At 45.3% G+C, this 24,215-nt stretch overlaps 1 protein-coding gene across 1 annotated transcript in view; it reads right to left on the reverse strand.

Annotated features, from left to right (window-relative positions):
- Nucleotides 1-1,365: 1,365 nt before the first annotated feature.
- The window catches only part of LOC124594173 (ankyrin repeat domain-containing protein 65-like), a 28,210-nt gene continuing 5,360 nt past the window's right edge, over nt 1,366-24,215 (reverse strand). The window contains exon 2 of the mRNA XM_047132529.1: nt 1,366-2,499. Within this exon, the coding sequence (XP_046988485.1) occupies nt 1,366-2,487 (1,122 nt within the window). The 5' untranslated portion in view covers nt 2,488-2,499. The remainder of the gene's footprint in view (nt 2,500-24,215) is intronic.

The following is a 24,215-nucleotide window of genomic DNA, read 5'->3' on the forward strand; positions in this document are numbered from 1 at the left end:
TTATTCTTTTGTCTCAGAATAATCTCGAGATCACTTCAGTACATTATAAGAGATTCTCACGCAGCCATGGCAGGTTGCTGACAGAAGCTAACAGTTCTGGAGATGATCCACTCAGATCGTAACGTGTTATGTATTTAAAATGTCCAGATGCGACTGATTTATAAATAGGAGTTACTGTTCTCTCGTTCCAAAAGTGTTTGCTATCGTGATTAATGTAAAGTATTTTAGATAAGTAGGTGGCTATATTCTTCATTGTTTGGTTAAGAGACAGCTGAACAATTTCTGAAATTATTTTTTGTTCCTAAAAGTTTTATTCTTGCTTGTTTATTCACTTTTTCTTTGTATTATATGTATAGGAGTATGAATGTAAGGAAATTTGAAGTTGAATGCCTAGATTATACTGATTATTTTACGGCAGATGGTGTACTATGATTCAATAGAAGAATACAAGGATAAGGAGTTTAGTCGTAAATGAGGTAATTTAAGAAACCTTCGGACGACCTTTATTTGAGTATTCCTCTTCAGTCTGGAATTCACACCAGTTGGATTGGTGAAGGAAACAGAGAAGATCCGGAGGAGGACAATGCGTTACGTCACAGTTTCATTGAGCAACGGCGAGAGCCTCATGGAGGTACTAATCAAACTCCAGTGGCAGACGCTAGAAGAGAGGTGTTGTGCTTTACGGTGCAGTTTAACATAGAAATCCCGAAGGCAGAAGGGCAAACCAACATATTAGTTCCTCCTACAAGATCGCAAAAGGATCATGACGATAAATGTAGCTACTAGTACGAAAGCTCACGAGCAGTCAGTTTTCTCTTGCACCATTCGTGCATGAAACAGTAGTAGGGGAAGTAATGGTGGGTTGGGTTGTTTTGGGGGAGGAGACAAGACAGCGAGGTCATCGGCCTCATCAGATTAGGAAAGGAAGTCGGCCGTGCCCTTTCGAAGGAAGCATCCCGGCATTTACCAGGAGCGATTTAGGGAAATCACAGAAAACCTAAATAAGGATGGTCGGACATGGGATTGAACTATCGTCCTCCCGAATGCAAGTCCAGTGTGCTAGCCACTGCGCCACCTCGCTCGGTAATGGTGGTACACGTAGTATGGCTGATTGCGCAGTACAGATGTGAATGTAGAACAAATTTTTGTAGACTACAGAAACTGATTCACTATAGGCACTGGATGTCCAAAGCACGATTACTTAGGAAGAAGATATCTTTCTAGATCAAGCAGTAAGTGAACAGAAACCACAATGGATCATACAGTCCAGTGGTGGATAGGAAAGGGAGGTGAAGAACAGCTTCATCCGTGTGTGCAACGCCTCGTTTATTTCTGTAGACAAGAGGTGGAAGATCGCGCACTTGGTCAGTGCGGCGTGAGCCGCAGGCACCCGAGGACGTCCTTGTAGCCGAGCTGGCGCGCGAGGTCGGCGGGCGTCCGGCCGGCGCCGTCGGCGACGTCGGGGCTGGCGCCGGCGCGCAGCAGCGCCGCGACGGCGGCGGCGGAGCCCCTGGCGACGGCGCGGTGCAGCGGCGTCTGGCCCTGGTCGTCGCGCGGGTCCGGCGCTGCTCCCGCCGCCAGCAGCAGCCGCGCCACCGGCACGTTGTCGGTGCGCACCGCGTAGTGCAGCGCCGTCGAGCCGCTCGAGTCGGCCGCGTCCAGGTCGGCGCCGGCGTCGACGAGCGCCGACGTAGTGGCGGGCCGGCCGCGCGCCGCCGCCACGTGCAGCGCGGTGTTGCCGTGCCGGTCGCTGCCGTTGGGGTCGAGACCCGCGGCCAGCAGAGTGCGCACCACCGTCACGCTGCCGTTGAGCGTCGCCCAGTGCAGATGCGGCCACTCACCCGGCTTCACCACCGTCTTCACGGCCGGCAGGATCTGACGGACGGCTTCCACGTTGCCCGCCTCGGCCGCGATGATGAGCTTGCGCATGGACCACTGCATGCAGCCGCTCAGGTCAAGGGTGTTGGCCGCGGCAGTGTGGCCACACTCCTGGGCCAGGAGGGTGGCCGTCTTGCCGTCGCAGTCCTTGGCGCAGATGTTGGCGCCGTGCTCGAGCAGCACGTGGATGGACGCGACGGCGTCGTTCTCGGCAGCAGCGTGCAGCGCTGTCCGCCCCCGCAGGTCGGTGGCCTGCACGTCGGCCCCGGCCCCCAGCAGGATCCTGACGGCCGCGTTGCGCCGGTTCGAAGCCGCCACGTGCAGCGCCGTCGAGCCGTACGAGTCCAGCATCGCCTCCACCAGCGACGGGTCCACAGACAGTGCGAAGTTCAGCAAGGATATGTACCCTGACTCGCAAGCTGCCCTCATTATTTGGGCGGCACTTTCTTCGTTGCGGAGTTTCGTCTTTGTAATCGTCAGATCCTGTTGTGGTACACCACCCTGCAGCAACAAATCCACCCAATACCAGGCGTTCGTCACCTCAGCAAACTGCAGTGGCGTCCACTGCAGTACGTCTTCCACCATCGGGTCCTTCTGGGTCATTTTCATTTGCGAGTCTTCCTGACAACATAAAATTACATAACACACAATGAAGGCCAGTTTTTCCGTCCGTGGCAGTTTTATTGCACGGGCCTAAGACTGTAGTCTAAGTTATATGTCTGCGCCTAACGTTTCGTCTCCTAATGCTTGACACATCGTCACAGGCTATAAAGACATAGTAGCCTTTAACTGGAAAAATTTCAGCAAGTTGCAGTCTCAGCAAGTGGTGTGATGAAAATATACACACATACAGGGTGCTGGGAAATCCCCATTAGAAACTGCTAGGGCTTGTAGAGTGGACTGAGTACATGATGTTTTGAATAGGAATCAGTGTCCGAAAATATCATCCAATGTCACAGCGTCAAACTTATAGTCACCGGCTCCAGTAAATGTATGTATACAGGATGAATCATCTAAAACTTGCACCGCAAATATTGCGGAAATGGGAAGTGTTACTGATATACGGTTTTAACAGAATGGATTGCCATCAGGGGCTCGTATTGTTAGCCAAGAAACACATCGTAATAATACTTAGGGGCTTGTGTATTTCTTGAGAGCATTGCGACTTGTGGGTTAGTTAGTGTGTGACAGCCTAACTAGTAGGTCGTCAGTAAACGATTGGATTTACCAATGCAGCAAAAGCCGACACGCTCACGATGAAGAGTGTAGCAAGAATGCAGTTCATTCTTCTACGGAGTATGTGGCAAGATATACCAAACGACGTCGACCATCTGGGCAGTTATTTATCAAGTTCTTCAGCCAGTTACGTGCAAGTGGTTGTGTAACACCTAAACAGCGTAACAGAAGAAAACAAGTGATGACAGAAAAGGGGGAAGTTAATGTTTTTGCTGCTGTTGCAGCTGATCCGCACGTTAGTGCCCTCGAAATCGCACGAGGAAGCGGCATGAGTCAGTTAAGTGTCCAATGCTATCTTCATTGACATAGGTTCCATCCCAGTCACATTTCTCTCCTTCAAGAGTGTCAAGGAAACGATCACCAGATCCATGTTAACTTCAGTATGTGGGCATCAAGACAGAATACTTCAGATGTATCATGTAACTTGTTTAGTAATGAAACCACATTTACCAATCAGGACCATGTAAACCGCTCAAACAAGCACTATTAGTCTGGCGGCAATCCCCGTTGGCTTCATCAGGTGGAACGTCAGCGTCCATGGAGTGTAAATGTGTTGTGTGGGATAGTGAACCATCAGCTCATAGACCCATTTGTCATAGACAGAACACTGAATGCGCTTAAGTTTCAGTCTCCTAACAGATCATCTTCCACAGATGCTAAAAGACGTTACTCTGGAGACTATTTGGAACCTGTGGTACCAGTATCATGACTGTTCAGCACATATTGCACGAAGTACTACAGCATGTCTTCACTAATTGCTTCCAAATCGTTGGACTGGAAGGAAAGGACCTCTAGCTTGGCCAATCCATTCCCAGGATTTGATGTGTGTAGAGTTTTTTTCTGTGGGGAAAGCTGCCTACAAAGACATGCCATCTACACGCGACGATATGCAACGATGTATTATTGCAGCCTGCTCGCTCATCTCCGCTGAAAAACTAGTATGTATGGAGCAGTCATTCAATACGGACTGTAAGCATATATTTCCGCTGCTAGTGGTCATTTTTAATCCAACTTGTGATGTTTTATTGTCTCGTTACTAGTCAGAATCAACATAACTAGTGTATGCACTTCTGTTGTTCTCCAGTGTGTGCTACCACAGGTGATTTTAATTCGTTACTGCTAATAGGCATTGTTCCATTTAATGAAGTGTATATTTGCACAAAATTAAACTTTCTAAGTATTATTATAGTCTGTTGATTGGCTAACAATACGAGCCTCAGACTGCCAATCCATTCTGTGAAAACCACACATTAATAGCGCTTTCCATTTCCGCAATATTTGCAGTGCATGTTTTAGGTGATTCACCTTATATGCAGGGTGACTCCGTGTTGATGCTAAAAACTTTCTACGATAATGGAGCAGGACAAATATATCAATATGAGGTAAGGGTCTCTGTACCGCAAACGAATGAATCGAAAGTTTTAGCGAAAACCGTGCTGATACCTCTGACAGTGGAATATGTGTACAGGTGCTGTTGCTGCTGAGATTGTGTGGAAGGAGACTTTCAGTGGTGGTAGCATGGAGCAAAACAGGAAACAAATCCAGTAAACATGGGCTCTAAAATGTATGCCTAAGGAGCTCTGAGCACTTGTTTATCTTCGCTACTGTGAAACACACCTCTTCTACTGAACTAGTGCTCATAGCTCTTAGGATATGCATTTTAGAGCCATGTTTACTGGACATTTTTTCTTGTTCTGGTCCATACTACCACCTCTCAAAGTTGCCTACCATACAGTCTCATAAACAACAATACCGGTAAATGTATTCCACTGTCAGAGGTATCAGAATGGTTCTCGATAATAACTTTCGCCTCGTTCGTTTCCGTTTCAGCGACTATTACCTCATACTGATGCATTTATCCTTCTTCATCACCCTAGAAAGTTTGTAACATCATCATCAGGTAACCCTGTAGATGCAAACATTTACAGGCGCTACAGCCTGCTACTTTGACGCTCTGTAGCGCCGTTGGATGACGTTTCCAGATATGGGTTACGTATTCACTCCCTTCTCTAAGTCCTAGATGTCTGTAACGAGAATTTCCAAACACCCTGTACATGTCTGCATGGTTTCTCCTCTGTCTGACATATCAGATAGACCAAACATCGGGCCAAACATCTCACGAAATAAGCGTCATACAAAGAACTACAAAGACGGAAAATTTGTCTAGCTTGAAGTGGTGAAACCAGATGGCGCTATGGTTAGTCCGCTAGATGGCGCTGCCATAGGTCAAACGTATATCAATTGCGTTTTTTTTTTAAATAGGAACCCCCATTTTTATTACATTTTGGTGTAGTACGTAAAGGAATATGAATGTTTTAGTTGGACCACTTTTTTTGTTTTGTGATAGGTGGCTCACAAATGTATAATTACGTGGTATCACGTAACATTCCTCCAGTGCGGACGGTATTTGCTTCATTACACACTACCCGTGTTAAAATGGACCATTTACCAATTGCGAAAAATGTCGATATCGTGTTGATATAGGGCTATTGCGATCAAAATGCCCAACAGGCGTGTGTTACGTATGCTGCTCGGTATCCTGGACGACATCATCTAAGTGTCCGGACCGTTCACTGGGTATTTACGTTATTTAAGGAAACAGGAAGAGTTCAGCGACATGTGAAACGTTAACCAAGACCTGCAACAAAGGATATGCCCAAGTAGCTATTTTATCTGCTGTCGCGGCTAATCCGCACATCAGAAGCAGCCAAACTGCCTGACAATCGGGAATCTCAAAAACGTCTGTGTTGAGAATGCTACATCAACATCGATAGCACCAGGAATTGCATGGCGAGACTTTGAACGTCGTGTACAGTTCTGTCACTGGGCACAAGAGAAATTACAGGACGATGACAAACTTTTTGCACGCGTTCTATTTAGCGACAAAACGTCATTCACTAACAGCGGTAACGTAAACCGGCATAAGATGCACTACTGGGCAACGGAAAATCCATGATGGCTGTGACAAGTGGAACATCAGCGACCTTGGCGGGTTCATGTATGGTTCGGCATTTTGGGAGGAAGGATAATCGACCCCCATTTTATCGATGGCAATCTAAATGGTGCAATGTATGCTGATTTCCTACGTAATGTTCTACCGATGTTACTACAAGATGTTTCACTGCATGACAGAATGGCAATGTACTTCCAACATGATGGATGTCCAGCACATAGCTCGCATGCTGTTGAAGCGGTATTGAATAGCATATATCATTACAGGTGTGTTGGTCATCGAAGCACCATACCATGGCCCACACGTTCACTGGATCTGACGTCCCCAGATTTCTTTCTGTGGGGAAAGTTGAAGGATATTTGATATCGTGATCCACCAACAACGCCTGACAACATGCGTCAGCACATTGTCAATGTATGTGCAAACATTACAGACTGTGATTGCTGTGTTCAGATGAGGGCTGAGTTGGCATCCCTTCACTCACAGCTGCAGGCGGCGCTGACTTCGGTCATGCAGCTTGAGGCTGTTGCCAATGGGCACCACTGTGGGGAGCCAGACTTGGGTATCACAGGGATGTCAACCTCGTCCCGTCTGTCCCCAGATCGGTCTGCCGCTGTGGTTGCCCCGGTTGCTGTCCGCAGTTGGGCTGAGCCCTCGCCTGTGGTTTATTGGGAGGTCGTTCCAAGGTGTGGCAGACAGCGAAAGACGTCCCCGGAGGCTGATCACAAAGCCTCCCCAGTGCGTCTGACAAACAGGTTTCGGGTACTGTCTCTGGTTGAGCCAGATGCAGCTCCCTGTCCTGTTTCAGGAGATGATTCTCAGCCTTCAAGGTCCAGGCAATCGCAGTGGGTGGGCTTACTGGTAGTTGGGAGCTCCAATGTTAGGCGCGTAATGGGGCGCCTTAGGGATATGGCGGCTAAGGACGGGAAGAAATCCAGCGTGCACTCTGTGTGCATTCCAGGTGGAGTCATTCCTGATGTGGAAAGGGTCCTTCCGGATGCCATGAAGAGCACAGGGTGCAGCCAGCTGCAGGTGGTGGCACATGTCAGCACTAATGACGTGTGTCGCTTTGGATCTGAGGAAATTCTCTCTGGATTCCAGCGGCTATCTGATTTGGAGAAGGCTGCCGGTCTTGCTTATGAGATGAAGGCAGAGCTCACCATCTGGAGCATCGTTGACAGAACCGACTGCGGACCTTTGGTGCAGAGCTGGGTGGAGGGTCTGAATCAGAGGCTCAGACGGTTTTGCAACCGTGTTGGCTGCAGATTCCTTGACTTGCGCCATAGGGTGGTGGTGTTCCGGGTTCCGCTGAATAGGTCAGGAGTTGGCTACACTCAGCTGGTGGCTACACGAGTAGCGGAGGCTGTGTGGCGTGGACTGGGCGGTTTTTTAGGTTAGAAGGCATCGAGATAGTACAGGGTGGGCTGCAATCTCAAAGGGTGCATGGCAAATACAGGATGTGCTTGGATCAAGGAACAGTCGGAGTTGTAGTTGCAAATTGTTGTAGTTGTGCTGGGAAAGTCCCTGAGCTTCAAGCCCTAATAGAAAGCACAGAAGCTGAAATCTTTGTAGGTACTGAAAGCTGGCTAAGGCCTGAAATAAGTTCTGCAGAAATTTTTGCGAAGTCTCAGACGGTGTTCAGGAAAGATAGATTAGGCAGAATTGGTGGTGGAATGTTTGTGTCAATCAGTAGTGGTTTATCTTGTAGTGAAGTCGAAGTAGATACTCTCTGCGAATTGGTATGGGTGGAGGTTATACTTAACAGCCGAACTAAGTTAATAATTGGCTCCTTCTACCGATCCCCAGACTCTGATGATATACACTCCTGGAAATTGAAATAAGAACACCGTGAATTCATTGTCCCAGGAAGGGGAAACTTTATTGACACATTCCTGGGGTCAGATACATCACATGATCACACTGACAGAACCACAGGCACATAGACACAGGCAACAGAGCATGCACAATGTCGGCACTAGTACAGTGTATATCCACCTTTCGCAGCAATGCAGGCTGCTATTCTCCCATGGAGACGATCGTAGAGATGCTGGATGTAGTCCTGTGGAACGGCTTGCCATGCCATTTCCACCTGGCGCCTCAGTTGGACCAGCGTTCGTGCTGGACGTGCAGACCGCGTGAGACGACGCTTCATCCAGTCCCAAACATGCTCAATGGGGGGCAGATCCGGAGATATTGCTGGCCAGGGTAGTTGACTTACACCTTCTAGAGCACGTTGGGTGGCACAGGATACATGCGGACGTGCATTGTCCTGTTGGAACAGCAAGTTCCCTTGCCGGTCTAGGAATGGTAGAACGATGGGTTCGATGACGGTTTGGATGTACCGTGCACTATTCAGTGTCCCCTCGACGATCACCAATGGTGTACGGCCAGTGTAGGAGATCGCTCCCCACACCATGATGCCGGGTGTTGGCCCTGTGTGCCTCGGTCGTATGCAGTCCTGATTGTGGCGCTCACCTGCACGGCGCCAAACACGCATACGACCATCATTGGCACCAAGGCAGAAGCGACTCTCATCGCTGAAGACGACACGTCTCCATTCGTCCCTCCATTCACGCCTGTCGCGACACCACTGGAGGCGGGCTGCACGATGTTGGGGCGTGAGCGGAAGACGGCCTAACGGTGTGCGGGACCGTAGCCCAGCTTCATGGAGACGGTTGCGAATGGTCCTAGCCGATACCCCAGGAGCAACAGTGTCCCTAATTTGCTGGGAAGTGGCGGTGCGGTCCCCTACGGCACTGCGTAGGATCCTACGGTCTTGGCGTGCATCCGTGCGTCGCTGCGGTCCGGTCCCAGGTCGACGGGCACGTGCACCTTCCGCCGACCACTGGCGACAACATCGATGTACTGTGGAGACCTCACGCCCCACGTGTTGAGCAATTCGGCGGTACGTCCACCCGGCCTCCCGCATGCCCACTATAGGCCCTCGCTCAAAGTCCGTCAACTGCACATACGGTTCACGTCCACGCTGTCGCGGCATGCTACCAGTGTTAAAGACTGCGATGGAGCTCCGTATGCCACGGCGGCGGTGCACAAATGCTGCGCAGCTAGCGCCATTTGACGGCCAACACCGTGGTTCCTGGTGTGTCCGCTGTGCCGTGCGTGTGATCATTGCTTGTACAGCCCTCTCGCAGTGTCCGGAGCAAGTATGGTGGGTCTGACACACCGGCGTCAGTGTGTTCCTTTTTCCATTTCCAGGAGTGTAGTTGCTGAACAGTTCAGTGAAAATTTGAGTCTCGTAACAAATAAATACCCGACTCATACGGTTATAGTTGGTGGGGACTTCAACCTTCCCTCGATATGTTGGCAAAAATACTTGTTCAAAACCGGTGGTTGGCAGAAAACATCTTCCGACATTGTCCTAAATGCTTTCTCCGAAAATTATTTCGAGCAGTTAGTCCACGAACCCACGCGAATTGTAAATGGTTGCGAAAACACACTTGACCTCTCAGCCACAAACAATCCAGAGCTAGTAGAGAGCATCATGACTGACACCGGGGTTAGTGATCACAAGGTCGTTGTAGCTAGGCTCAATACCGTTTCTTCGAAATCCACCAGAAACAAACGCAAAAAATTCTATTTAAAAAAGCGGATAAAGTGTCGCTAGAAGCCTTCCTAAGAGACAATCTCCATTCCTTCCGAATGGAGACGAGATGTGGCTCAAATTCAAAGATATAGTAGCAACAGTAATTGAGAGATTCATACCTCATAAATTGGTAAGAGATGGAACTGTTCCCCCATGGTACACAAAACAGGTACGAACGCTGTTGCAGAGGCAATGGAAAAAGCATGCAAAGTTCAGAAGAACGCAAAATCCCGAAGATTGGCTAAAATTTACAGACGCGCGAAGTTTGGCACGGACTTCAATGCGAGATGCCTTTAATAGGTTCCACAAGGAAACATTTTCGCGAAATTTGGTAGAAAATCCGAAGAAATTCTGGTCGTATGTAAAGTACACAAGCGATAAGACCCAGTCAATACCTTCGCTGCGCAGTGCCGATGGTACTGTTACCGACGTCTGTGTCGCTAAAGCGGAGTTATTGAACGCAGTTTTCCGAAATTCCTTCACCAGGGAAGGTGAATGGAATATTCTAGAATTTGAAACACGAACAGCTGCTAGCATGAGTTTCTTAGAAGTAGATACCTTAGGGGTTGCGAAGCAACTCAAATCGTTTGATACGGTTAAGTCTTCAGGTCCAGATTGTATACCGATTAGGTTCCTTTCAGATTACGCTGATACAATAGCTTCCTACTTAGCAATCATATACAACCGCTCGCTCACCGATAGATCTGTACCTACAGATTGGAAAATTGCGCAGATCGCACCAGTGTTTAAGAAGGGTAGTAGGAGTAATCCATCGAACTACAGACCTATATCATTGACGTCGGTTTGCAGTAGGGTTTTGGAGCATATACTGTATTCAAACATTATGAATCACCTCGAAGGGAACGATCTATTGATACGTAATCAGCATGGTTTCAGAAAACATCGTTCTTGTGCATCGCATCTAGCTCTTTATTCGCACGAAGTAATGGCCGCTATCGACAGGGGATTTCTAGTTGATTCCGTATTTCTGGATTTCCGGAAAGCTTTTGACACCGTTCCTCACAGGCGACTTCTAATCAAGCTGCGGTCCTATGGGGTATCGTCCCAGTTGTGCGACTGGATTCGTGATTTCCTGTCAGGAAGGTCGCAGTTCGTAGTAATAGACGGCAAATCATCGAGTAAAATTGAAGTGATATCAAGTGTTCCCCAGGGAAGCGTCCTGGGACCTCTGCTGTTCCTGATATATATAAATGACCTGGGTGACAATCTGAGCAGTTCTCTTAGGTTGTTCGCAGATGATGCTGTAATTTACCGTCTAATAAGGTCATTCAAAGACCAATATCAGTTGCAAAGCTATTTATAAAATATTGCTGTATGGTGTGGCAGGTGGCAGTTGACGCTAAATAACGAAAAGTGTGAGGCGATCCACATGAGTTCCAAAAGAAATCCGTTGGAATTCGATTACTCGACAAATAGTGCAATTCTCAAGGCTGTCAATTCAACTAAGTATCTGGGTGTAAAAATTACGAACAACTTCGGTTGGAAAGACCACATGCGAAAATATTTTGTTGAGCCCAACCTACATAGGTAGGAATGATCATCAAAATGAAATAAGAGAAATCAGAGCTCGAAGAGAAATGTGTAGGTGTTCGTTTTTCCCACGCGATGTTCGGGAGTGCAATGGCAGGGAGATAGTATGATTGTGATTCGATGAACCCTCTGCTAAGCACTTAAATGTGAATTGCAGAGTAATCATGTAGATGAAGATGTAGATGTAGATGTAGAGGCGAACTACTCGCTGTCGCGAGGAATGTCGTAACACGTATTGCCAAATGCATTGAGGTGGACGGACATCATTTTGAGCATTTATTGCATTAATGTCGTACTTAATCACGCTGTAACAGCATGCGTTCTCAGAAATTATAAGTTCACAAAGGTACATATATCACATTGGATCAACCGAAATAAAATGTTCAAACGTACCTACGTTCTGTATTTTAATTTAAAAACCTACTTGTTATCAACTGTTCGTCTAAAATTGTGAGCCATATGTCTGTGACTATTACAGCACCATCTATCACAAAGCGAAAAAAGTGGGCCAACTAAAACATCCATATTTCTTTACGTACTACACGAATACGTAATAAAAAATGGGGGTTCCTATTTTAAAAAAACACAGTTGATATCCGTTTCACCTATGGCAGGCCATCCAATGGGCCAACCATAGCACCATCTGGTTTCCCCCTTCAAGCTAGGCAAGTTTCGTTCCTTGTAGTTTTTTCGTTTGACGCTTATGTCGTGAGATATTTGGCCTGGTCACGATCAATGGACCACCCTGTATACATGTGAACGCGACGGCTCTTACGATTGTTTCAATACGAATGCACGTTACGTCTGAACTCCTGTGGGATTCAGGCGGAGCTGCCAGCACAAGAATTGACAGGAGCGCTACCTGTGCGGGACAGAGTGACAGAGGAGAGGGGGGGGGGGGGGGGGGGGGGGGGGAATCTGGGTCGGATGAGCAGTATGCCTAGATAGCTGAGGTAGTCAAGGGGAGCGGCTCGCGTTAAGCAGGAAATCCGAACTCGAATACCAATCGTCCACAAATTTCCACATATCATCAGCCCGATTGCAGTTATATGTCGTTGGTTTTCATTAATTCGGTCTGTTATGTTACGACTCCATTGTTGCATGGATACACATAAACTTTCTTGCTCAGTTTGTTTTAAATTTAAAACTACTTCTAGATTCATAATAGGTTCTTATGAAGTCGTTATCGTTAGGATAGCAAACGTTAGCCGCAGAAATATGCCTTATACTACACTCTAAGGCCCACATAAAAAAATCACCACTGATGCAATTAGACAGCAGGATTTATTAAGTTCTGCTGTTACTTATACTAAAAAAAGTTTTCTACTTCCTTTAAGTTCGTCACAAATTGACAGTGTCATATTTGTAACAGGCTTACCAATTGAAATGATGCCAACAGTAAAAAGAATCTCACAACGTACATCATTATTCATTCATTACAATACAGTAGTCACTCACCCAAGTAGTTTTGTTACACATGGTTCGTTCTCAGTAATATCGAAGGAAATGCTTATTTCGTGTGTCTAACGTTACTGGAATTTTTCAGGTGAAGGCAACAATTTTGCATGAGTAACATGGAAGTCTCATATCAACAGATCACAGAGAAAGTTGTCTATAGTGGAATAACTGCAGAATTAGTGGTGGTTTGATGTTCTGAGGACAACATTGCGCCTATAAAAGCAGGCACAAGTTCTTCCACGAAAGAGTCGAACGATTTTTCTACTGTCTCTGACAAATAGATGGGTGGCATCGGCTGAAATGTGGGCAGAGGTTACAGACAGAGTGTAACAACGAACCGTCAGAAGCACATTACTGGAAGCTAGGTCAAAATATCGTTGTCATGCTCCATTTACTGCTGAGATGCTACAGACAGTAGAGAGAGTACACACAGCATACAGTGAGAGATGTGCAGTAACCAGTTTTCGTCTGAAGCACTGGCAAGTTCATTTGTTTGTTCGGAAGGGGAGGCGGATGTTATTTGCCCGTTTTGGGCCAGTTGGCCATACTCCGCGATGATAGAATCGAGGCGCATGTCCTGCAATTTTTCTCAAAAGATTTTACGGAAACTAATTGGTAAAAAATTAATTTTTGCTTTACTCATATCTTTACATGTGAACTTTGTTACAACGGGCCCATCATTTCCTTAATGTTCGAAGTTGTTGTGATATTTATATTTAATCAAGACGAAAACGAAATTCCTCCCGAACAGGCCACGAAGGCCCAAAGGGCCGGCCGCAGTGGCCGTGCGGTTAAAGGCGCTGCAGTCTGGAACCGCAAGACTGCTACGGTCGCAGGTTCGAAACCTGCCTCGGGCATGGATGTTTGTGATGTCCTTAGGTTAGTTAGGTTTAACCAGCTCTAAGTTCTAGGGGACTAATGACCTCAGCAGTTGAGTCCCATAGTGCTCAGAGCCATTTGAACCATTTGAAGGCCCAAAGGTACCGCTCGGCCGCCGTGTCATCCGCAGCCCACAGGCGTCACTCGATGAGGATATGGAGGGGAATGTAGTCAGGACACTGGTCTCCCAGCCGTACGTCAGTTTATGAGACCGGAGCCCGTACTTCTCAATCAAGCAGCTCCTCAGTTTGCCTCACAACGGCTGCCTACACCCCGCTTGCCAAGAGCGCTCAACAGACCAGATGGTTACCCGTACAAGTGCTAACCCAGCCCGAGGGCGCATAACTTCGGTGATCTAACAGGAGCCGGTGTTGCCATTGCGGCAAGGCCGTTGGCCCATTTAAACAAGACACTGCATGAAGTCTGAAAAAGTTTGCAATGAAAAATAGTGATCGCTATGTTTTTGTATTTGGTGCACATTACATAATATGTTGCTCCATACAAAACTTAGCTAAGATACTGTTCTTTAGACTTGGGTGGAGGTCTCTATCTATCACCAGTCTCGAGAAAGTTGATGTGATGTAGCATACTCATTTGATATCACACGCGCCAATGATAAGGCCAGAACGAAATATACACGCCATTCCTCATATTTTGCCATATCGAACACGATAATCTGTCACACCTACGAAAAAAAGAAGAAACCAATTGGGCCATATGCACTAACCTAAGTCCACATCATTCTACAAAGTTTGAATTTTTCGCTGTCACTTATTGTTTCACTCCCAAGCTATGAAAATCTCGTCAAATAATAATAAAATGCACTTTTATTCACCTATTCACCTAAGTCACCTCCTGTGAATTCGTGGGGAAAGGACTGAAGTCTTTATTTCAAACAGTACCGTCATCACTTGTTCTGCAATATCACATCTTCGAGATCGCAGCAGCATCCACCGTGCTCGCTACAGGGTCTGGAGTCCAACTGCGTGTTAGTTCGTATCTCAGCCACATGAGGACGTTGCCGGACGTTATTTAAGATAGCGGGAAGAAAGCCAATTGGGCCAAGTCCACCAGGTTTGAATTTTCACGGTCGCTTATGCTTCCGCTGCTAAATTATTGAAATCTCGTCACTTGTACTACCCTAAGTCACAAGGCGGGGAAATGACTCTATTTCAGGCATTACGGTCATGCAGGTGTGTCCCAACTGACTTCTTGATGCTCACACAGCGAACTCCAGAGCGCAGCTGACGTACGCACGGCCGGCTGAGCTCGCTCCATCGGCCGCTCCCTGGCCGGCTGACGTCAAGCGACCAGTGGCACCCGCGCAGCCCCCGGCCAGCGCGCCAGGTAGGCGGCGAGCAGCGCCTCAGAGTCCAGCCACAAACGGTCAACCTCATAAGCATCTTTTGGCGCCCACGAGCACTTAACGCTAGACACGATAGAACCTGTCAACCAAGTGCTGGACAAAGGACACGTTCCACCCAAAATTAATTTTTCTGAACAGGTTCGATCCTGCCGATACCTACCTCACACAACCACTCGAGATGTTTGGAAAGTTCTATCATGTGACACGCTAAGAGCTACATCGGTCCTAAAGTTCGCAAATTCCCAGCACGAACAGACAGGAACCGACACGCTTGCTTTGTCCAAACCACCCTAATGCCTCATACCACGCCACCAGCACGTGTGATGGAGCACAAAGGACGCTCTCACCCCCATAAACTTTGCAATTCAAAACCGATAGACATAAACCGACACGCTCGAACTGGAATGTTTTTTCTAACGAGTTGGAAACTTCCTTGACGTCACAACACACACTCGACCATGTCGCTCTGTCGGACAAAGAACGCTCTCACTAAGTTAACTGATCACCTGATTCTCAATATTCAGCCGACATGCTTCGATTATCTAATCCAAGATCGTCGCGAAAACACATGTCCGTACACATGAGCCATCGCGCGCACCTAGCTTAGCACCACCGCAAGTGAATGTAACAAAGTTCGCATGACTATATAATTAATCTGATCAATTAATTAACCTCTATGATGGAGAAAACTGCAAAGTCCACCTAGACGTGCAATCAATTTGCGCCAATACCACGCCCACCTGGACTTGAAGTGAAATAGTTAAAGTCCCTACTGACCACTACGTCCTTTTACCGACACGTCTTCTAACATGTACTAATGCTTGCTTCCATTTACTACATTTGAATTTAGAAATAAGCTGAGAAAACACGAAAGCGAGCGTTAACTATTTTTGGGGGCACTATACAATTTTGGAGAAGTTGACTGGATTCTTATTTTTTAAAAAAAATTCAGATGATCGTTTTCGATTGTGAGGGGAGGGAAGCGCTGGGATGTGTGCAGACGGTGGGTGTGTGAACTCGCTCCCGGCTATTCTGACAGCAGACAGGAAGGTGGAGATGTGTCGCATATAGGCCGGCTGCAATGGAATGCGGCCTTAATATGTGTGTTGGACCGCAGAGAGTTAGCACGATGAGAGACAACTCGCATGGCCTGGCTTGCATAGTCATGTTTGGCGTGTAGGTGATATGAATTTCTCAGGTGCTAAGTGTGAATGTGGCTGTCATCAAGTCATGTTTGAGGGGTCGAACAGAGGCCTTTGAGCGAATTGAGAGCTGTCGGACATGTGACTTTGTGTGGGACAGGTTGATTGCGCCCGTCTGTTGAGCTACTTTGGTATGCGTTATTTGGACAGATTACGGTATGCGTTATTTGGACAGATTACGAGTACTGATGGTATTTACAGTTATGGGTACTGCTTTATTTAGGAGCAGTTTGATATTGTTCACTGAAATTCGGAGCTGTTTGCGTGCCTGCCGACTGTGCAATATGACACCAGATACATAAAAAAAAAAATGGTTCTGAGCACTACGGGATTCAACTGCTGAGGTCATTAGTCCCCTAGAACTTAGAACTAGTTAAACCTAACTAACCTAAGGACATCACAAAAATCCATGCCCGAGGTAGGATTCGAACCTGCGACCGTAGCGGTCTTGCAGTTCCAGGCTGCAGCGCCTTTAACCGCACGGCCACCTCGGCCGGCGAGGTACATCAGGGCGAGTGTTTTTTGTATGAGAGTGATAGGTATACTCGATGCGTAAATAAAATGTACGTTAAGTATTTGTGGGACGATATAGAATATGAGAGAGTTCGAGTTGATGTTGTTTTTTCTTCTTGGAGGGTTTGTTAGATCGAATTGCTGAGGCGAGTAGCTACGAGAGCGCGAGGGATGTGACTGCAGCTTATCTCCATCTCTCAGCGGTTAACTAAAGATGGGGCGAGCAATGTTCTCGGCTTAGGTACTGGGGGCGTGCTCTGGCCATGTGGTAGACCGTTTGGGTTGAACAACATAGTTTAGGTAGATTATTTACAGAGGAGTATGTCCGACGGGAGTATAAAGGACCAGGCTGTGATGTGGGCGGTCTCGCGCACATGGTGTGTGAGAGAGGCAAAGCAGACGATTTTGAGTCATCACAGATGACTTAGGCTAGTGGCTTCGTTTGCCACAATTTTCTTGTGTTGGTAGCGAAACACGAACTGACCATCAGAATTGAAGCTTGCCTTATTTGTATAGACAAATTGTTATATAAGTTAATGTAGGTTAGTACACGTTAGTGTACGTTAGTAAACAGAAGCAAGCATTAGTACATGTTAGCCAACGAACATGGGTCGGTAAAGGACGAAGTGGTCGGTAGGGACTTAAACTATTTCACTTCAAGTCCAGGTGGTCATAGCAATGGCGCAAATTGATACCAAGTCTAGGTGGACGTTGCAGTTTTCTACATCACAGAGGTTAATTAATTGATCAGATTAATTATATAGTCATGCGAACTTTGTTACATTCACTTGCGGGGGTACTAAGCTAGGTGCGCGCGATGGCTCATGTGTACGGACATGTGTTTTCGCGACGATCTTGCATTAGACAATGAAGCATGTGGGCTGAATAATGAGAATCAGGTGATCAGTTAACTTAGTGAGAGCGTTCTTTGTCTGACAGAGCCAAGTGGTCGATCGCTCGTTGTGACATCAAGGAAGTTTCCAACTCATTAGAAAAAACATTCCAGTTCGAGCATGTCGGCTCGTGTCTATCGGTCTTGAATTGCAAAGCTTATCGGGGTGAGAGCGTCCTTTGTGCTCCATCACACGTGCGGATCATCGGGATGTCAGTAGGGACACACCTGCATGACCGTAATGCCTGAAATAGAGTCATTTTCCCACCTTGTGACTTAGCGTAGTACAAGTGACGAGATTTCAATAATTTAGCAGCGGAAGCATAAGTGACCGTAAAAATTCAAACTTGGTGGACGTGGCTCAATTGGCTTTCTTCCCGCCAACTTAAGTGACTTCCGGCAACGTCCTCATGTAGCTGAGATACGAACTAACACGCAGTTGGACTCCACACCTCGCAGCGAGCACGGTGGATGTTGCTGCGATCTCGAAGATGTGATATTGCAGAACAAGTGATGACGGTACTGTTTGAAACAAAGACTTCAGCCCTTTTCCCACGAATTAACAGGTGTTGACTTAAGAAACTTCCTGGCAGATTAAAACTGTGTGCCCGACCGAGACTCGAACTCGGGACCTTTGCCTTTCGTGTGCAAGTGCTCTACCAACTGAGCTACCGAAGCACGACACACACCAGGTACTCACAGCTTTACTTCTGCCAGTACCTCGTCTCCTACCTTCCAAACTTTACAGAAGCTCTCCTGCGAACCTTGCAGAACTAGCACTCCTGAAAGAAAGGATATTGCGGAGACATGGCTTAGCCACAGCCTGAGGGATGTTTCCAGAATGAGATTTTCACTCTGCAGCGGAGTGTGCGCTGATATGAGGAGAGCTTCTGTAAAGTTTGGAAGGTAGGAGACGAGGTACTGGCAGAAGTAAAGCTGTGAGTACCGGGCGTGAGTCGTGCTTCGGTAGCTCAGTTGGTAGAGCACTTGCCCGCGAAAGGCAAAGGTCCCGAGTTCGAGTCTCGGTTGGGCACACAGTTTTAATCTGCCAGGAAGTTTCATACCAGCGCACACTCTGCTGCAGAGTGAAAATCTCATTCAGGTGTTGACTTAGGTTAGTAAAAGTGCATTTTATTATTATTTGACGAGATTTTCATAGCTTGGGAGTGAAACAATAAGTGACAGCGAAAAATTCAAACTTCGTAGGATGAGGTGGACTTGGGTTAGTGCATATGGCCCAATCGGTTTCTTTTTTTTCGTAGGTGTGACGGATTATCGTGTTCGAATTTGAATTTGTGACAGATTTTTTGTTGTGGATGTAAGGGAATTGGCTTTCTTGCCACAAAAATCGACCATCTTGAATAACAGTAAATAATAATAAATGATAATAACTGCTAATAAATAATAGTAAATGATAATAATAAATAGAAGTACGGAATTATGGCATGTGAATTTGAACATGGCGGCATCTTCTTTGTTGGTGGAGGTAGGCCAATAATAATAAATAATAATAACTAATAAATGATAGTAAATAATAATAAATGATGAATGACAATTAATAATAATATAGAAAAGTATGGTTTTGCAGCCATCATCGTTTTGGAATTTGAATTTGAAGGGAATTTTCTAGTCGACGTAGGCCAAGAATAGTAAATAATAATAATAAATGATAATAAATGATAATGAATGATAATAATAAATGATAATAATAATAAATAATAATAAAGACAAGTATGCATGCATTATCCTGTTGGAATTCAATCTTGCCGCCATTTTTTTCTTCTGGAGGCTTAGGTTAGTGGCTAGCACAATTGGTCTATTTTCCCACCAAAATTCAAAATTCCCGCCATTTTTTCTGGAGGTTAGGTTAGTGGATGTAGCACATTTGGCCTATTTTCCCGCCAAAATCCGCCATCTTGGATGATGTCATGCGCTGTTCCCAAGTCTACATACCGCCATCTTGGATGACCTCATCGCCGCCATCTTGGATAAATTTGGCAACAATGCAGTGGGGCTGCACCCCCCTTGTCCCATTACTGCCGTATGTCGAATTCTATACTCTGGAGAAGGCTTTGTGACTACTGTTGTATCTCTTCCACTGTTATGAATAAGCGAAGCTTATATGTAAAAGACATAACTTTAAAACATCTGAGAATAAAACAAAGACTATAGCTTTTACTATAAAAGAAGCAATGGAAGAACAATTGTAATTTCTGAAATAATGTAAAAAGTCCATCACTTTTCATTAATGTCCTAAAACCGTTTCCGAATATAATAGCGACAAAGATAGATAAATGCACACAGGAGAGTCGACAGGCGTATTGGTTTGTTACCAGTCGAAATTTTAAGGACTATAGCTGTTGCAATCACATTTCATGGAAGAAAATTATGCCTTTAGCGTCCCCTAGATGGTCAATAGTATTGCACAATTTTTCCTGAAGCGCTAAAATATTAAACGTATAGGGATGTGATTGTGAGTTTGCGCAGTAACACTGAGAATATCAAACGGAAATATTGTGCCGTCTGTGGGCAGACCATCGCGGGCTGCAGACTATGAATATCACTGTGTTCATGTTCGTTGTTGCTATGGTATTGAACATGAGTTCAAAACAAGGCGAAAGACCGTTATGTTTAGAGTGCAAAGAAATATAAATAATAGCTGGCATAGTGAGAAGTTACGTCAGATGAGTATAAAAACAGAAATTCCGAGAATGGTGTGAGTTTTTGCTAAGAAGCTGCGGTGAAAGGCCACGAAGGACGGGATTTCAAAAACATAATTAATGTAAAATCATGAATAAAAGTATACATAGCTATTTATGTGAGTGTGTAAATTATCTAACAAAAAAAATCCTTTACTGCATGTATTATTGCACGACACGTTTCCATACCAATGTATCAAATACTTTAAAGTGAAAGTGCATGTGTAAATTTTATGTCCTCGAAAGAATTACCAACGGTAAGGTATTGTAGCATAATAGGTAAACACTGAGTTGGTGGAATAACATCTCTCATTGCAGTACGTGGTGTGTTTTTTAAATAAGGCCCATTTGAACATAAGGACACAACGAAATGTTAAGTCAAAAAAATTAATTTATTTTCAGAAAGTACATACTTCACTCTGTTTTTCGACATAGTTGCCAAGTTTGTTCAAACACATATCATACCTCTCAACCAATTTTAAAATACCCTCTTCATATAAACTTTACGCCCACTCCAATAACCAAGAGTTCACTGCCGTTTTCACATCGTCGTCATCATTGTAACGGTTGCCACTGAGGTGTTGTTTAAGGTGGAGGAACACATGGTAACCGCTCGCCGCAAGATCGGGACTGCAGGGTGGGTGGTCTAAAACTTCCCAGCCAAAACTGTCGAATAAATCGAGGGTCTCACCTGCAGTGTCATGGAGAAGGACAGTTCCCTTTGTCAGCATGCCTCATCTTTCGTTTTGAATCGTTCTGCATAGCTTTCTCAGGGTTTGGCCGGATGCTTCTGCATTGATAGTGGTTCCTCGTTGCATGAAGTCGACCAACAAAGCACTATGCCTATCCCAAAACACCGACGCCTTGATTGTGCACTGGGACAGAGTCTGTTTGGCATTCACCTTTGCAGGCGTGTGTGTGTGTCTCCATTCCATGCTCTGTTGCTTCGATTTGGGCGTGATATGCGAAACTCATGTTTCGTCTGCAGCTGCGATCTGACTCAAGAAGCCGTCACCTTCCTCGTGATAACGAGTCAAGAACTTCATCGCGCACCCAAATCTTTGGTTTTTATGGTCCTCTATTAGGAGTTTTGGGATCCAATGGGAGCACAGTTTCCTAAAATTCAGGTGTTTAGAAACAATGTTGTAAATCACAGATCTCAACACGTCAGAAAATTCGTTAAGGAGACCTGTTACTCCGCCTGTTCTCACGAATCCTCGCTTCAACTGAAGCCACCAAATTGTCTGTAATCAAAGAAGGGCGACCGGAGCGGTCCTCATCATGGGCGTTGACACCGCCATCTTTGAATTCTCGTACCCACCTACGTACTTTGCTTTCACTCATAACAGTATCACCTTACACTTCGCAAATCTGTCGATGAATTTCTGCAGTAGACAGGTTCGTTGCTGACAAAAACCGTATCACTGAGCGAACCTCACACGCGGCGGCAAGTTGATAGTCAAACATTTTCGAAGGACAGAACAGAACTGTACAGGTTAGCTACAGACCTGAAACTGAGCACAGTTGTTCCCGAGACATGCCGGTACACGACGCACGCGCTCGTTGCGGTATTCGCGCGAACTGCTAGTACATACAACAAAACGGACCTTACTTAAAAAACACGCTTCGTATTATCTTTTTCGATCATGGGAATTTGAGGTCCACAGAAATTTAATCCCGGTGGAGGAGGGAGTGCAAAAATCTAAAATTTCTAGTTTTGATGCAAATGACTTAGTCAGTCTTGGGACGTATTATGCCCCAAGAATTAAATTTTATAGGCGATACAGAAAACATATCACAGAGAACTGATGGTTATCCACTCAATATTCGTTACACGTATGTTATTTCGATAGCGCACTTGAAACAACAAAAAACGGCTATACAGCAGCTGCTAAAGCCATAGTTTTGTCTGAGATCAGCCACGTGGTGCTACATTTGGTTAAAGGAAAGGTTTAGTGGAGTCATGGAAAATCACTTCTAGAAGTGTATAAGAAATTTATAATGAATAAAAATTTCGTACGCCATATTCAAAGAGGGATCGGTAAGGGGGATGCAAGTGCCTATCTATCGGAACGCCTGTGTATATTGACAACCATTTCCAGTAATAAGATAGATTTTTGTTTTATTTATTTATTTATTTATTCGTTCAACCTCAGTTCTCTCAATACGTTTTCTTGAGTGATCTCTCTGACACACCTTGACCTAATTTCTCAACCCCATTCTTACTGCTTCCAACAAAGTAGAGCAATTACCACAGCAGTAGCGCCTTTATCGCCAACATTCCGAAACACAATTTTTGCACAGGTTCATTGGGCAGCATAGGGAGAACGTCAATAATATTACACAATATTATTTTCCTGTGTTATTGACCGTCTAGGGGCCACTTAAGAAACAAACGACTGGCCGGCCGGTGTGGCCGAGCGGTTCTAGGCGCTTCAGTCCGGAACCGCGCTGCTGCTACGGTCGCAGGTTCGAATCCTGCCTCGGGCATGGATGTGTGTGATGTCCTTAGGTTAGTCAGGTTTAAGCAGTTCTAAGCCTAGGAGGCTGATGACTTCAGATGTTAAGTCCCATAGTGCTTAGAGCCATTTGAACCATTTTTTGAAACAAACGACAAAAATACATTTCCCACAGCCAAATAAGGATTATCTAAAGAGTCAAATTAATACAATAATAAGTGGATATCATCGACCAAAGATAAGCATCGTTGACAGGAAAGACTTTCAAAGAGCAATACATAAAAATGGTAAAAATTGAAAGCAATAATCTAACACAGAAGAAAACTTTAGGCGGTACAGAAAAGCAATTGGTGCTGTGTTAGGCATGTATCTATGTACTGTACTGGGCACTTTCATATCATCCTGTGATAGATTCTGTTGCAGGTGCTATTTATTTAACTGTTATGCTCTGGACTTTTGATTTATCACTTCTGAAAATACGTGTAACGTCAGAAGCTTCAAAGGTTTCTTTTTTTTCTTTTTTTTTAAAAAAAGTGGGAGTGGGGCGTTATGGCTCTCGTGTAGGTTTCACATCTTCTGCATTTACGAATGTTAGGAACATCGCTAAATTTTCTACTCCGAATCTTTCCCACATTAACCGAGTAGTGAGGATTGCTAGGAAGCTAATATTAGTACGCCACTGGTGTACACTTTCTGTATACGAAAGAACCTCGAAAAAAGAAACACACTCGCCGAAATCGCTAGTGGATTTTCTCTTTTGTTATAGTCTATAATATCGAAATTTCGTATCATCATTGATTTATAACAAGCAATACACATGATGAAGTGCTTTGATGGAAGCCGCCCGAATATCACGAAGCGCTCCGTCTATATTCAAAGGCAGTATTTTGTTGTATGATATGAATAATGAATATCAAACGTAATAGGTAACTAAATGAACTCAGCTATTATAAATTATAAGTGTGAATTTATTTCAAAAGTCCAGTTAAATAAAAGGTAAGAGTCATTTCAGTTACAATGTCCTCATGCCATAGAAGGTAAAACCTCTGTGCTATAATTTTCATAAGATTGAAAGTATTTCTGTGCTTCAGTGCAGGATATGACGTCGAAAAAAATGGCTCTAAGCACTATGGGACTTAACATCTGAGGTCATCAGTCTCCTAGACTTAGAACTACTTAAACCTAACTAACCTAAGGACATCACACACATCCATGCCCGAGGCAGGATTCGAACCTGTGACAGTAGCGGTCGCGCGGTTCCAGACTGAAGCGCCTAGAACCGCTCGGTCACAACGGCCGGCGATATGACATCGGTCAATCCGTATAGCGAGAGTGGCCCGATGCTGTTGACACACAAGATTTACTTTTTCGCTAAACACCTTTGGGACAGACAGTGTTAGTGATCGCAAATGTAAACATATTATTTCTGAAACTGGTAGAAATATCTACTAACAATAAATCAGAAACCACAGGCGCACTTTTTTTTTCATGTCAGTCTAGAGGAATCATTACCAACTATAGGACT

The sequence above is a fragment of the Schistocerca americana genome, chromosome 2 (assembly GCF_021461395.2).
Source record: "Schistocerca americana isolate TAMUIC-IGC-003095 chromosome 2, iqSchAmer2.1, whole genome shotgun sequence".
NCBI classification, from domain to species: domain Eukaryota; kingdom Metazoa; phylum Arthropoda; class Insecta; order Orthoptera; family Acrididae; genus Schistocerca; species Schistocerca americana.